This window comes from Lissotriton helveticus, chromosome 9 (genome assembly GCF_964261635.1).
Source record: "Lissotriton helveticus chromosome 9, aLisHel1.1, whole genome shotgun sequence".
NCBI lineage: Eukaryota > Metazoa > Chordata > Amphibia > Caudata > Salamandridae > Lissotriton > Lissotriton helveticus.
In genome coordinates, this window is record NC_136070.1 from 396,833,749 (window position 1) to 396,849,936 (window position 16,188).

General features: G+C 43.4%; 1 protein-coding gene across 1 annotated transcript in view; it reads left to right on the forward strand.

Annotated features, from left to right (window-relative positions):
- HHIPL1 (HHIP like 1) overlaps window positions 1-13,148 on the forward strand; it is a 169,785-nt gene extending 156,637 nt beyond the window's left edge. Inside the window, exons 8-9 of the mRNA XM_078660144.1 lie at window positions 5,547-5,629; window positions 12,244-13,148. Coding sequence (XP_078516270.1) covers window positions 5,547-5,629; window positions 12,244-12,899 — 739 coding nt within the window. The 3' untranslated portion in view covers window positions 12,900-13,148. The remainder of the gene's footprint in view (window positions 1-5,546; window positions 5,630-12,243) is intronic.
- The last annotated feature ends 3,040 nt before the right edge of the window (window positions 13,149-16,188 follow it).

Below are 16,188 nucleotides of genomic sequence, written 5' to 3' on the forward strand. Positions count from 1 at the left end.
ACAACAAATGCTTTACACTGTCCTCTGATACTGCCTTACTGCTCGACCAAGCTACCACTTTAGACAGTAAGGTTATTTCTAACTTTAGCCTCTGCCAAACCTCTGGGGACTGTGGACTCTGTGCACACTGTAACTTACTTTGGTCCAGTGTATACAGAGCCACTTTCTTACAATGCACAATAAGAATAATGTAATTATTAAACATTTCAGGCTTTGCTGATTGCAAGAGTTCAGAGGCCTTTCCTGATTCTGAGAGCGCAACTAATAAAAGCAATAACTGATTGGACTATGGGCTCGGAGGACAAACACTAGCAGCCTAAGGCTCTGACAAGCTGATCTACACTTAAAAGAGGTCGTAAAAAAGTACCTTTGGGTTCGGAGAAAAGATTACAGAGAAACATGAAATGGATTGTGGATTGTTTAATAACATTATCACAACAACAAGGAGGTAAAAACAAAACCCAGCTACCTTGAAGGGTGAATTGGCCAGGAAATGGACAGAGCACAGCCTGAAACGTGTAAGGAAAAATCTATGTTCTTGGGAAGGAATCCAGACTAAGTAAGGTTCAACCCGGGATGATGATAAAATATCCTTATGATAGTGGACAGTGTCCATATCTTAGCCTTTTGTCTGCCATATCAAATTATTATACATCTGAACTAGGGAGCAAACTTGAGACTTAGTATTCCCAATGATCATTCTGGGGGAATGGAAGAGGTGTGGAACTCTGCAAAGTTTTTCCTGACAAATGACATCTAGGAAATGTTGTTACTCTTATCCAATTGAATACAATCAGCTAATACACTGCATGAGAATTTTTTAACAATGGAATTACAAATTTTAACCTAATGGAGAAGTGGGGCTAGTCTAACTGTTTCTTTAATATTGGGCAGACCAACATCTGAGTGGGTAGTAAAAGACTCAGTGCTGCTTGAACAGCCAGCACTCTTGTGGGAAATTTGTTCTCAGCTACTTGTAGATGGTTAACACTTGGGTCTTATGGTTAAGCTATTTAAATGTTTGCATATTTGCATTTCCATTCAAGCGGGCTGTCGGTCGCATTACAGTTTCGGTTATAGCTTCTATACTTCTTTCTGCATCCCATTCAATACTCTCTAATTACTACCGCTAATTCTGAACTTCAGACCAATGTGCTTATTTTTCATACAGTGGAAAGATATTTGCATTAGTGTTGCCCTGGACGAATGGCATTTCAAAGTTAACTTAATGCAGTTATCACAACTTTACTTGGCTGTCACCAGTTTGATGTGGCGAAGGCTGACCTGTCTCCCGTTAATGTGTCATGTCCACCCAACTTGTCTAGCATATCACCCCAGTACTCGGGGTTCCTCTCTGCATTGTTATCCATGCAAATTCTCCAAAGCTGGCTTTCCTCTGCAGCAGCCCATTCTATGAAGTCTGTCCACCATTTAGACAGAGTTGGCGAGTTTGGGCTTGCCCAGTGTATGGCAATGCGTGGCAGTGCAAGTACTAGACCAAGCTTAGAAAACTTGTAATGCATATTTCTGCCCTTTCAGGCAGTGTCAGGAGGTAAGTTCTAGTTTAACCTTCGTCACTCTGTGCACTTCCTGCAATAGCTCACCCCAAAATGTTTGTAGCTGTGCACAGGTCCATGTTACATGTCCAAAGTCCACAGGAATTACACTACATCTAGTGCAACCCGCCAGTCAAGTAGCATAAGCCCTAGGTAGGTGCTGTGATGTCATATACACTCTATAGAGAAAGTACATTTGTACCAGCTTAAATCTGGCATTGGTGGCGACTTTACGCACCTGTGCGCGAGCTCTATTCCATTGCTCGTCTGTGAGTGTGGTCTCCATTTCTCCGCCCCAAGCGGCACGCTTCAGAGAAATGTTCGTCTGCCTATTATTTTTTAGGGCTGCTTTGAGCCAGGAAATAATACTCTTGGTGGAGTCTCGATCCAGAATCACCTGTAGAACTTGGGACTGTTCCAGCTCCTCCAGGAATGACGTCCAGATTTCAGGACTCGTGTGTGATATGCTCGCATATTGCAAAACTTTTTGCTGATCTACTCTGTAGTGAGCTTCAATCTCTTCTACAGACATAAAGTTACCATTCAGGAACAGGTCCACTGCTCTCTGGTAACCACCCTCCAACCACTTAGAAACATCCATCGAGAAATGGGATTTCTGGAGCAGCGATGGGGCTACTGTGAGTGATGCCGCGATCCAGTCACCGCGCTGCTACTGCATGACGGGAAATTCTCGATGATCGGCGATCATCGTACATCCAGCCTTACAGCGGGGAAGACGGCCGCGGATGCACGAGACGGAGCTAGTGCAGAGAACGGAGGCATTCTGACCTCATCCATATCCTTGAGTGCGAGAGCGGGGGCTAGTGGAGCCTGTCCGCCCAAGTCTATGCGGAGAAGGTTGCGATCAGCGGACTGGGTTATAATCCGCGTGGTTTTTGCTTTAAACTCGGGGCTTCCAGAGCAAGCCTCACGGTCCGCGGCAGTGTCAATTTCATTTGGCACACATCCAGGAGGCAAAACCCTGCGAGTAGGATCTACTGCTGGGAGCCAGCAATTTCACAAGAAAATGACTACGAGAGGCCAGAAGATTAAGACAAAGCCGTCCCGTTGCAAACAGAGGGAGAGAAAGGAGGAGAGAAGCCGGAGCCGCCTACCAAAGGTAAAAGGGACCTGGGGGCGGTAAAAAAGTACAACAGTAGACCGAATGTCTCCAGGGAGGCCGCTTCTACGAACTCTGGGGGCTCCCCTTCCATCAGTAGCCACTTTCCGGTATTGAAATCAGTGACAAAGAAGGGTCAAACAAATATAAATGGGAGCAGTGGAAATCATAGCCCCCAAGTCATCGTTAGCCCCCAAGCAACCCCGACATCCATAGTGGCGGAGATGGAGGAGACTGCGGACCAGAATGCACACGAGGCAAACTTAGAGATCGGGCTCAGTGGGCCGAATGGGCAGGTCGGGCAGAGTAATCCGGGCAGGCAAAGTTTAAATGAGTCTACGGATGAAGGTAGCAAGGAAATTTCGTCTCTCCCTCACCCACAGTTAATCCCTGTAATTACGATACTGCCAGGAGTAGAGAAGCAAGGAGTAATTTTGCAAGGGGGTTAATGACTCCGGGCCCCTACTACCACAGACCCCTGATCCCAATGCTGAGAACTTTTACTCAGTTTCAGACGGCTCCCTGACAGACACAGGAAAAGAGGACACCTCGTCATCGGATGGCTCACTATCCGAAGAGAACTATACTGAGGATGAGTTAGCGCAAAAGAAAGCGGCCGACACAGTCTTAAGGAAGAGACAGTCCAGGCGGAAAAGGGATCAATTGAAGTGGGACTATTCGGACTCTCCCGGCCTACTTTCACCAGGGAACACATCCACTGTGCCTCAACACGAAACTGCCTTGTCAACCACGGAAAGGAGCAAGGGTGCATCAGAAATACCCTCTCTAGCCTCAATTTTGAATTCTATCAGAAACATCCATCGAAGTCTGTATATGCAGGAAGGGGTGCAACCACCATAGCAGGAGCAGTTGAGCATCGGACAGTATCTTCGTGACAGCTTTTTCTCACGCTTGGGACACCTGGATAACAATAAATGGAGTCAACACCGGAAGGCTCCTACCACTCATGAGCAACCTGGGGAGCTCGGAAATCTCAGTGGAGCCCAAAAGCAAGTCATTTTCCCTATTGGGCCCGTCAACACACCACAGTACCGCGTATTGCAGCAGTCCCGCCAGGTAGTATAGTTGGAGTTCTGGGAGTACAAGACCTCCTAAGATCCAGTTTCAGGATCTCCAGGCAGACCCAGCTCCTCTTAACCGCCCACACCAGGTTCACCAACAGTGTATCTATTTGCAGAAACAGTGATGTGGCCAGGATGCAGAATGAATTCTGCGTGACATAAAGGCAGCAGGGTAATAAAACCATCTTGCTTAAAGCTACCCTACCTATTGCCCACAAGGGCAATGTAATCCAGAATCGGATCGAGGCTACCAGGCCTTACATTACTCTGCCCATATTGAGCTAATTTTGCAGGCGGTGGTCATGTGTTATCTGTAGACCCAAATATCAGGAACTCTTGAGTTTCCCATGCAAACCTACATCTGGGAGATCAGATACAGCTAAGTTAGTCAGGGCTGCCAGAGGATTTTATAAGTAGTGAGGAGTTTTACTGTTCAAGAACGGATAGAGTGTAGGGGCGGAAAGGGATTTTAGGATTCAGGGATGGGTGGAGTTCAGGTGTAGTGAGGGCTTTTTAGGTTCCTGGGATGGGTGGAGTTTAGGGGTGGAAAGGGTTTTTAGGGTTCAGGGATGGGCGTAGTTTAGGTGTTGTGAGGGATCTTTATGGGGGCCGGTATTGATGATGTTTAGGGGTTGTGAGGGGTTTGGGATGTATTTAGGGGTGGTGAGAGGTCAGCAAATTAAAAGCATCCAAAGTAATTGTTTGGCATTCTAAAAGATATAAATCTGAAATGATGTCCCTGGACTACAGCACTGGAAATAATACCTCGTAAGTACGATCTGCAACCATTGTATTCACACATTAAATAGTAAAGCATGCAAAAGCCAATTTCGAACAAAAAGATGTTCTATGAATTGGTTTCTATTAAATAGTAGATTTCAATCATTTTTAAAATTTCCAGGAAACAGTTTGGTGAACTTGTTTCTCAGAACAATGTTCTATGAACTCGTTTTTCTATGAAATCACATACAACTTCTGGTGACACCAAGAGCCCTGCAATCCTTTTCACTTAAGTTTCCTCTCTCTCACTCTCTCTGTGTCACGTACTGTTATTCTCACACTTTCTGTCCTTTTCTGTTTCTGGGATTCTTTTTATAGATCCCTCTCTCGACTACCCCATGTTGCCTATTCAGAGTGACTGGATGGAAAACTAAGGAGACATTCAGGAGAATTGTAGCATGAATATTCTCTCTATCGACTCCATCAAACTTTCCCCAACTCTCCACAACAAAATCTATCATCCCATTCTACTACACTGCCTAGTCCTTCCTCACCCCTCTCTCAGTCAATACACTTCCCGCCATCCTATAACCACTTAGTATTTCTCTCACCTTATCCACGTCTTCTTACCTTCGCCAGACACTCCCAGCCTCTTTAGCTCACTATTTTATGTTCTATTTCATTCTGCTTTCTCCTTTTGTCACTATTTTTCCGTTTTTGTCTTCCTCCTTTTCTTCCCCTATCAGTGATTTTCTCTCTGAGGCTCTGGATCAAAGTTTGTTAAATCAAAATAAGTGCCAGTCCCCAAAAATGAGTGCCGCAGGACCCCACGTGCAACCACGGCTCACATTAAGCAATTATAACAAGATACCACGATTTGAACTGCATGAGCCTAACAGCGATCATGGTTTTGCATAACATTTTAACTTTCAATTTTATTATTATATTTTTTTTGTAGCAGTTTTCAAGTGTAGAAATACAGACGGTTATGTTATCAAATAAACCTTGATTTTTTTGTGTTTTTGCTGTATTTGAGTGATTAATTCCACATCTGTCTTTCTCCTTTAGACGAGCCCCACCAGGGAAATGCCACTATGAGCCTTTGCCTGTTCGAGTGAAAAGCAAGCGCATAGAGTTTGTAGCAAAGGAAAGTAAGTTACATTGTTGTTTTTACTCTCGCTGTAATGATACAATGGTCTTATAATTGCTGGATGAAAGGGTATATCTATTAGACATTTGTAAACATGGAGAAATGGTAGCTTTTAACAGTGAAACAGTTTCACTGCCTAACAAAAATTAAACGAATGCAATAACAATACACAGCCCTAGATATCAATTTACATATGTAAATACAGAACGTGCTCATTTTAAATAAGGTAGTTGTTTGATCAGTTAAGCTGCACACAAGCATATATAATCGGAAGTGTTTCGCAAGTTTTTTTTCCTTCCATAATGGGTATGAAATAAAACTGAAGCCAAGTTGTTGTGATGCCACAGAAACTTAGGTGGATGAGCCACCAAAGGTGGTACTCCATACTCCATACCTCTGGACCGCAGAATCAGCATGCACACGTTTATTAAAGGAGACCAATGCCAAACTGAAATTGAGTGGTACAGCGACATTGAGTTGAAGCCAGTGAGGGCACTGGTTAAGTGAAACCTTCTCATTTAATCAAGACAGAAGTATTGGTAATGCCAATAGGTCTAGAGTGCCGCCAGTCCTTTGGCTTTGTCAATGCTTGTTTTGTTTTGGCATAATTTCTGCAAAATATTATTGTTGGGGGATTGTTAAATTTCAGTTAAAAATAAAATGTCTTAAAGCAAAAATATGTTTTGGTCTCAAAGACCACACATTTCCATGGTAGTTCCTTGTTTTTACGGGGCCTACTTTCTGTTTAAATGTGCTCCTTGTGAAAGGGCACAATGCCATCACTCAGTGGACAGTGGCTGAAGTGGGCTGATCCATTGCCCCATTCTGTATGCTGTAATACGCATAAGAAAAATGTGAATGACACTATAACAGACCAATTGATTATAAGGGTAGCTGAAAGCCCCTGGAAGCAAATTATTGTATATATAATTTTCTAAAATCACAAGGTTATTGCTAACTCCAGTCCTAAAAATAGGATCATCACTACAAGTGGTGCTCTGACTAGCTTGTCATCTCTACATGTATGTCTTGCCAGTTGGGTACAGGCTTCCTTAATCAGTTCGAGTGGTGACAGGGGTGGCAGTGTGCAGCCCCAAAAGACCATGGATGGTATTCCTTTCCTGCACAAGAGGTACTTTTAAGATATGAAACACCCAAAATGACAGGAGCTGTTAATCCATGCTGTCAGTTTCTCAAAAGCCATTGTGAAATAGCCAGCTGAGCTCTGACTCCAGCATCTCTTTTAGGTGATTTCTGACGTAAATAAACAAAGTACCCCTGTTCCACTGATGACAGCCGATGAAAATAACAAGTAAGGCAGGAGGTAGGGTTGGATACCTTCCTTCATTTCAAAAAGGAGGAGCCATACATCTGGTATCACATGCCAGAGGCATGGCGCTTTCCCAAGGGCACCAATCTCATGATGAAGCTAGCTATTGGTAAGTGGAGTGGGGCATTGGAATTTGCATTACCTCTGCACTTGCACCAGAAGGACTTCTGATGCCTGCACAGGTTGAAATAAATATGTGCCAAGTAGAAGCAAAGCACAGAAGGATCAGATTATTGCGAAAGAAGTGATAAGCACCACCATTTGTCGATTCAGTTTGTGGTCTCTTCTGGTCAGGAGCCTATGTACAGTCTTCGCCATCTGGACCCTTAGCCTTTTTCCTCTACGCATCTTGGCATTGTTTTGTAGTCCAGAGCTAGGTGAGGGCATCCTTGGCCACAATGCCTATACCGTCTAATATATCCAGGTAGTGACTTACAACCGGCAAACCCCAAAGTGGTATTAGGGCAATGATACCACCAACATTACTTGCCGTAAGACTAATTGAGTCATCTAGGCATGCCGTTCAGAGGGTGCATCCTCCTATGCTGGATTGTTGAGAGAAATGAGACGACATCATGCTGCATAGGAACACTGTAGACCGTGTTCGCAGGATCCACCTCACTCCAGGATGCACAGTAGTTTACTCGGGATGGTCTGCTGAGCTCAAAGGCCTGCATCTGGTTTTGGAGACTACCAGTAATACCCCAAGTCTGCCATCCCAGGAGAAGGCTGTGGTGCTTTCCCCACCAATCACAACACATTTACAGGTCCCTCTACTCTTCAATATTAAAGAGAAATATCACACTAAAGAGGAAACACCGCAACCCTCTGAATGGTACCAGTGGGGGTGGGGGTTCATAAAAGTCGTGTGAAGAAACACACCAGACTCATCTAGTGATAATCATTACAGCAGTTGTTTTCTCTCTCTCTCTCTCTTCCCATATCCCCCCCTCCCGCTTGGTTCTGTCTAAGATTGAACACACCATCATTCACTCACTCTGGAAAGCGGTGAAGTGAATTGTTGGCTTATCAAAGCTCCTGGTGGGGCAGTGGAAAAAAGTTAGTCAAAACCACATATTGAATAATCTGACAGTAACCTGGGATGGGTCTAATTTGCTCAGAGTCCAGAATCTGCAGCAAGGCCATGAAACATCTGGGGCATGTAGCTGGATAGCCGAGAAAGATCTGACTAGCCTCCTGGTTTTCTTTCTGTTTCATCTTAAGATCCCAACCAATTAGGCCATATCCTCCCCTGATATGCATTTTTCTTTCCTTTCTTGGGAAGAGGCAGCAGCCCCAGCAGGCAGTGTCAGGATGGATGTTCTACTTTAACCTTCGTCACTCGGCGCACTTCCTGCAATACCTCACCCCAAAATGTTTGTAGCTGTGCACAGGTCCATGTTACATGTCCAAAGTCCACAGGAATTACACAACATCTAGTGCAACCCACCAGTTGAGTAGGATAAGCCTTAGGTAGGTGCTGTGACGTGATATACACTCTATAGAGAAAGTAAATTTGTACCAGCTTAAATCAGGCATTGCTGGTGACTTTACGCACCTGTGCTCAAGCTCTATTCCATTGCTCGTTCGAGAGTGTGGTCTCCATTTCTCCGTCCCAGGAGACACGCTTCAGAGAAATGTTCGCCTTCTTATCATTTTTTAGGGCTGCTTTGAGCCAGGAAATTATACCCTTGTTGGAGTCTGGATTCAGAATCACCTGTAGAACTTGGAACTGCTCCGTCTCCTCCAGGAATGACGTCCAGATTTCAGGACTGTCTGCTGAAGATTCTTTTTCATTATATGTGCGTTTTTGACCAGTACACTTCTTTTGATTTTAATATCGCTGCAATCGTGGCATGTATTTTCACCTATTTATTAATGGTCTCTATTTGCTGTTTTCTGCTTTCATTAAGGTAATTTGCAGGCAATATTGAGACGAAATCTCTCCTTCACAGTGGTAAAAGGCACCTATATTAATTAATGTAATGAGTGGCCATATTCAGCTCATCATTAATGAAATTGTGTAACTCCCCTGCTCACTTAGAACCTGTGGAACAGGTGAGGGTTTGAAAACTCATGCCTTTTGGTTGAGTTTGATAAGAGGTGAAAGTTAGCCTAATAGGCTTTAAAGGGGAGTCATTTATTCACAAAAGGACCCCATTATTCTCAGGTAGGTTTCCTGATTCGGACACTAACAGAAGTTTGCACCCCACTGAAAGTTACATTGTGAGCAAAATTAATGCACACAGTGGCTGCTGAATTTTGCCTGGTAAACCTAGTAAAATGTTAGCAAGGAAAAGTGCAATTTCCTCATTGTGCACCTCAGAATGGCAGACAGGAGGTAATTTGCTGTGCCATAACTTCTGGGGACTGGAAATCAGAATGGGCGTGGTTTCATTATCCGTATTTACTGACTGGGTCCTACTTTACAAACCCAAATAAGAGGGGCATCATAATGAAGAGAATTATATTGTTAGAGCCTGGCATGTCTGGCCTAGAAGTCCCCGTCTACTCGTCCCCACTCAATAATTTTATAAAGTTTGCCAAAATGTATAGCATCAGTATAAAGAGTATGAAACAGATGGAAGGAACATAGGACCAGATGTACTACCCAATTTTAGCATGCGCAAACGGGTTAGTGACCGGTTTGCGCATGCCCAAAATTGGTATGGCCTTGTACCAACACAATTTTGCGAGTCGCAAATGAATTGTGACTCGCAAAAAAGTGTTTAGAGTCTCGCTATTTGGAAGGGGTGTTCTCTTACAAATAGCGACTCTCTAACCCATGTATGAATGTTTTCCGACCGCATTTGCGGTCGCAAAACACTCGCAAACTACCACCCTCTTCAAGTGGGTGCTAATGCAGTCGCAATTTGGAAGGGGTCCTCAGGGGACCCCTTCCTCTTTGCAACTGTCTCTAAAAATATTTTTTAAAGGCAGGCTGTGGTCCCAGGGACCACTACCTGTCCTTAAAAAATTAAACGAAAACTTTTTTTTTTTTTTAAAGGCATCCCGTTTTCCTTTAAGGAAAACTTGCTGCATTAAAACAAAAAAAAACTGCTGTATTTAAAAGCAGTCCCAGACATGGTGGTCTGTTGAGCCCAGCAGGCCACCATACTTGGGAGGGCCTGTCATTCCCAATGGGCTCACAAATTGCGAGAGGCTCATTAATATTAATGAGTTTCACAATTTGCGACCCCATTTGGGATCGCAAACAGTGTTAAACACACTGTTGTACATGTCAAATTGCGACCCGTGAAAAAGTCGCAAATTCTGAGGCTCAATTTTGTTGGTCGTACATCTGGTCCATAGTGCCTGATTTAGAATTTGGCCGACTGGTTACTCCTTCTCAAACGTGACAGATATCCAGTGTGCCTTCCTATAAGGGCCATAGGATAGAAGGCACTTGCAATAAGGCATATGGGATATCCACCACGTTTGTGACAGAGTAACCCATCCAACAAACGCGTAATCAGACCCTTAATATGTTACAGAGCTTTCCTGCTTATGGCTAATGACAGTGCCTTAATTAAGAGCCAATAGACTGCACAAGGGCTTTATATATTTTCCTATACCATGTAGGGCCACTGGAGTAATGCAGGTCTGAGGCGGCAACATTCTCCAAGTAATTATTGATTTGCTGCATTTGCCACTTAATTACAATCTGGTTGGTATTTTGCAGATTTCGCCCAAAAATATTTACCTAGCATAAACATGTCAAAAAGTACTAAAAAAAAGCATCAACATCTGGTTCCATACGATGGCAGACCCTTTACAAAGGTTAACTGATGACATGCAAGTTGCTGATTGCTGTAGTCTGGTAATAATTTGGTACTAATGAGGTAAAGCTTTGTTCTGACAGTATCAAGTGTGCTAGCCAATGTTAAAGAAAAAACAACCCTCTTTACCCCGTCCTCCAACTCAACTAAACATCAATAATGGACATTCTAGAATGTTGGTTTATTTCATGATGTCATCTGGGCTTTTCAGATCTATATTGACGTCAATCGCTTGAGGGTCCTTTTAACAGGTGATGACATTGCAAAATAACGAAATAATACTGCAAGGGCAGTGCAGCAGAATTTGCCATTTTTGTTGCATAATTTCATCAGCCCTGCCGTATAATTTGTGCCTGCATTGGGCATAATTCCAGTGGCCCTGGTTAGATCATACTCTGCATAGTATGCATTGATCAAAGATAGAGTGAATGAAAGCCCCTTCGTAGGGGTAACATTAAAATGCGAGTCTCCTTTTGAACACGTGGCCTATTTAGCAAGAACATACATTTCTAATTCCACTTTGTATGCAACTTCAGCATTATTGGAAATCTCACAGTCTGCTCGAGCAGGACATGGTCTTTTTTCAGGAGGTTTTCCTAAATATTAGAAAATATTGTCTTAAATATATTAATAAAACTTAGCTCCGCAAGGCCAATAGTTTTGTCTGTCTCACAATTATTTTCAGAGTAAATCTGCGCAGATATCAATTACGACGCCACATGTATCAAACATTTTAGCATTCGCAAATGGGCCAATTCTTAGAATCAGCCCGTTTGCAAACTCAAAAAATGCTTTTCACGTGTATCAAACCCTATTTTACCGAATTTGAAAATGGGTTTGCAATTCCGTATTTGGAAGGGGCGTGTTTAGGGGGGTCACTTCCAAATACCAAATCATAACGGTATACAAGAATGTTTTGTGACTGTTATTGCTGTCGCAAGACATTCCCATTTTACCACCTACTTCAAGTAGGTGGTAACCCATTCGAAAATTGGAAGGGGTCCCCAAAAGACCCCTTCCCCATCTTGAATGTATGCAAAAACTTTTTTTAAGAGCAGGCAGTGGTCTCACGGACCACTGCCTGCTCTTAAGAAATGAAAAGTGAACAATTAATACATTTTTCTAAATGCAACCTGTTTTCCCGGCCGCATTTTAAGAAAAAGATGTATTTATTTAAAAGCAATCACGGACATGGTGGTCTGCTGACCCCAGCAGGCCACCATCCCTGTGATTTTAGCAATTCCTAGGGAGTCGCAAATTGCAAACTACCTCATTAATATTAATGAGGTAGGTCGATTTGCGACCCCCGATGAATCGCTATATGAAACTCTTCGAGTTTCATACTTTTGTAATAGCGATTACCTAATTGCGATTCATTGAATTAGGTAATCGCTGTTACAAATGTTGATACATGTGGCCCTAAGGGAGTTATCACTGACTTAACACGTGACTAGGCAATTGTGGCATTTTCCAGAACAATTTCTTACCTTTTTTTTGTTTGTTTAGGATTCATACCCAAAACTGTGCCAACCAAACGACCCAAGATTAAAACGACAACTAAACCACCTGCCAGAAGTCGTCCAACACCACAGCCACCAAAGAATACAACTCCAGATTGGTTAGACGAATTCCTGAAGCTTCTGAGAAAAGAAAATGCTGGCCACGAACCAAGACTTCACCCCACCTCTGCCACTACTAAACAATCTACGGCAAAGCCTCCAAAGTCCAGGAAAGGAGGTCAGAGTGGAGAAAGAAGAGGAGAGAAGAAGAAAAGTAAAACTACAGGTGCTTCAACAAAGAGAACTGAATCTTCAGAATTACAGAATGGTGCAGTACGGCTAGTGAACAACCAAGGTAGAACGGACCGTGGAAGAGTGGAAATTTACGTAAATGGAGAGTGGGGTACTGTATGTGACGACCTGTGGAGCGTGAAAGCAGCAATGGTGGTGTGCCGCCAGCTAGGATTCTCTTACGTCATGAAGGCAAGCAAACATGCTGAATTTGGGGAAGGACGCACACTTAATATCCTGCTTGATGATGTCCAGTGTACTGGGAAGGAGCGTAACCTCTTAGAATGTGCTCACAAAGGCATTGGTAAACACAACTGCTCTCACACAGAGGATGCCGGGGTTGTGTGTAGCCAGACGGAAAATGTGAGCTAAGACCTCTAGCCAAAGTGGAGGCTCGGAATTGGAGGAAATAAATTGTCCAGGATACTAACACATTTCCGTGTTAGTTAAGTACTAACCTTTCCATTCTGTTTGTACAGACAAATGTGTGCACTGTGCTGCCATCCACAAGAAAGGAAGCTCTCTAGGTGGCAGAATTGTCCAAAACCCTCATTTCAATAGCGCACGGTATATAAGAAAGCAAAACTCTCTGACCCACTGAATGAAGTTATATCCCTACCCAGCAAGACAGAGCTTCGCCTCCCCAACTTATTAAGCATCTAATCCTAACCCCTCTCTAATGTCCAAAACGTTTATACTTTTTTTCACATAGGCGATTGAAGCAGCATACATGTGACAGAAATTGAAACTCTATAACAACACTAATAGTTGCCTGGGTTTCTCAGGAGAAGAACAAAATGCCTTGTAAGAGATACAAACGCGGCAATCTCAACTGTTGAGATAGCTTAACTGATGATTCTTGGTTCTTAGTGTAGTGCCAGGCATGGAAACGAAGCAATGTCAGCGGTAAGAAGGAGGGCTACATCCTGTACCAATTGAGCCTGCGGGGTGCAGGTGCTAGGGCCCATTCTGTGCTTTGTCCGCAGACTTGCTCGCAAAGCAGGGGTGGGAGATAGCTGGAGGCACAGCAGGAACAACAGGAACAGTGTGCAGAGCCGCAGGTGCCTGCTTACAATGATGTGAATGGACCACAGAGTTGTCCACCCTTCACGTCAGTGGTGGTAATAAGCAGCACCTGAAACAGTCCTTGCAAACGCGGCTGCAGCACAGACTTTCTTCCATACACATTCACTGCTGCCCAGTAAGCAGGCTGCAAGTAGTGCAGCCTTTGGTAGAACGGTCAGGACGGCTTGGATCTTGGAATAGAAATTGTAGAAACAGTGAAACAGTTGCCTGCAATATTGTAAAACTATGTCATCGTTCAGTTGCAAGACTAGAGTAACAGAAGAAACCAAAGGATTTGAGGGTCACATTTTGGGGTATCCCATGCCCACTTCATACTGGCTTGGTTCACTTCTCCCTAAAGGAGTGGCTTAAATGGATCAGAATACCAAGGGCAGAGCATCGGGAGACTTCACTTGGGTTTCTGAACAAATCGTAGCTATTTTGTAGTTTAGAGTTGAGTTACAACTTTCTACTCAGCAAGCTGATTCTGTGTGGTAGGCACAATGAAATGCTGTTTGATTACTGGGCCTTTTAGATTTCATGAACTACAGAGGAGACAAAGAGGGGCCTTGATCATTGTAAAGGTGGAGGGGCTACCGGAACTAGAGGATGAAGTATCAACAACTTTTTAGTTACAGCAGTGACAACAGCACATGGGCTAAACCTCAACCCACCCTGAAAACACACACAAGAACATATGAATAGGGGGAACACTTTTGCATCTGATTAAAACCCACCTCCAAATGGACAAATGGCCCTTATGAAGGTGAGTGGGCAACAGGGGTGGTATTAATCCCTTTCCCAATGTAATGAGCTGGGCAGGTCAAACAGGAGTGAAAATAGTTCTGGGCGACAGAAAGAAAGAAGGGCACATACCAATGTGTCACTGTGGAATGAATCATATTGTCTCTTCCAACATGGACAATACTATGATTCAAGCTGACCAAGTTGGGGGTAAGAATTTAGGTCAGCTACTGTCCTGTTGGCAACTCTCTACACTGTGCTACACTCTTTCTGGGTCTTTTTTACAATTCTGTTTGATCTCTGTCTGGTTCTCAGCATTAGATGCCCGCCTCTGTAATAAAGGCAGCTCATAGTAGGTGCAGGAAATACACCCTGTTATAACACATATATAGTGACTTTGCCATTAGGAGGTAATGCAGCTTTTCTGACTGCTTGGTTAGCCAAAGCATTCTTTAGGGATACGTCATCTTTTGTAGATTGATGTGTAATAACATTTACAGTGGCAATCTTCAGGGGTAACAATAGCTCATTCAACAAGTGTTGCATGATCATAGCAATATTTGATAAGGGTTCCTGTTCAAATTAAGAACCCCTGTTTCAACCACCTCAACTCCAAAGGCATCCTCTGAGACAGTGAATATTGTAACAATCTTTTAGCATTTAGGACACAGAGATGAGTCAGAGACACAGGCTTGGCCACTTGAGCTGAACGAACGTGTTTTGCATGTCGAATTGCAACAAGTTCTTGTATCCTGCTACAAGTTCTCAGATGATATTTCTGAGACAAGAACCATCAACAAAATAAACAAGTTTACCATTGGGTATTGGTGCATCTGACAATTACATTTTTGATTTGGTTATCTATTGGGTGAGCAGAAGACAGTCAATGGGGCTCACCCTCTGCGGGATGGCATCAACGAGACATGATTCAAAGTAGGACAAAGGATGAGAGTGATGTCAGAGGCATACAAACAGTAAAATCGCATAATAGGTCAACCTAGTGGTGGGGAGATGTTGAACTTTCGTGATAGTCAAAAGGGCCACTACTGAGTGGGAGACCAAGGCAATCAGAGTGAAATCTAGCACAGTATTTTCAGACACCTCAACAAGGTGGGCAGCAGCAACCTAGCTCAAAGAGGGTCGTCGAAGCCCTGTTGCTATTGGGTCATGAGCAGAAGAAAAATAAGTGATGGGTCTATTCATGTACCAATGGTCTTGCAGTAATACTCAAAGAGCATTCCTAATGCATTTATGGCAATACAAAATAAAAGATTTACTGTAATCTGGAAACCCCAGTGAGGCTGCATAGGTTATTGCCTGCTTCACTTGCACAAATGCATCTTCTGCTTCAGTTCAAAGAAAGTTTCTAACATAATGTTGGAGGAGTCAAACCAGGGCAGGGAACCCCAAGATCCATTGTCTACATTATCCTACGATTCCCAAGAAACCATGTAGCTGAGAAACAGTCACAGGTCGAGGCAACCTATGACGTTTCAATCTGGTCAGCTGATAGATGGTGCTCTCCATCTGAAATTTAATTGCCTAAATAGCGTGCAAGGGACACAAAATTGTATTTTTACTTTGACACCTTATGCCCCTTCTTAGCCATTTCAATGAACAAATAGATGGAGTGTGCTTTGCTTTTTTCTAAGGTGACAGACACGAGTAGTAAGTGATCTACTTATTGCTCTTGTAGGGAATAAGAAGTTGCCCATATTGCATTTTAAAGTTGGGAAAAAATGGACGGGAACTCTGTAAAGCCCTCAGGAAGTCTTAGCCATATTAACTGGGATCTGTCAAATGAGAATGTGAACTGACTCTCATTGTGAATGGGGATGGGGAAGAAGTTTGA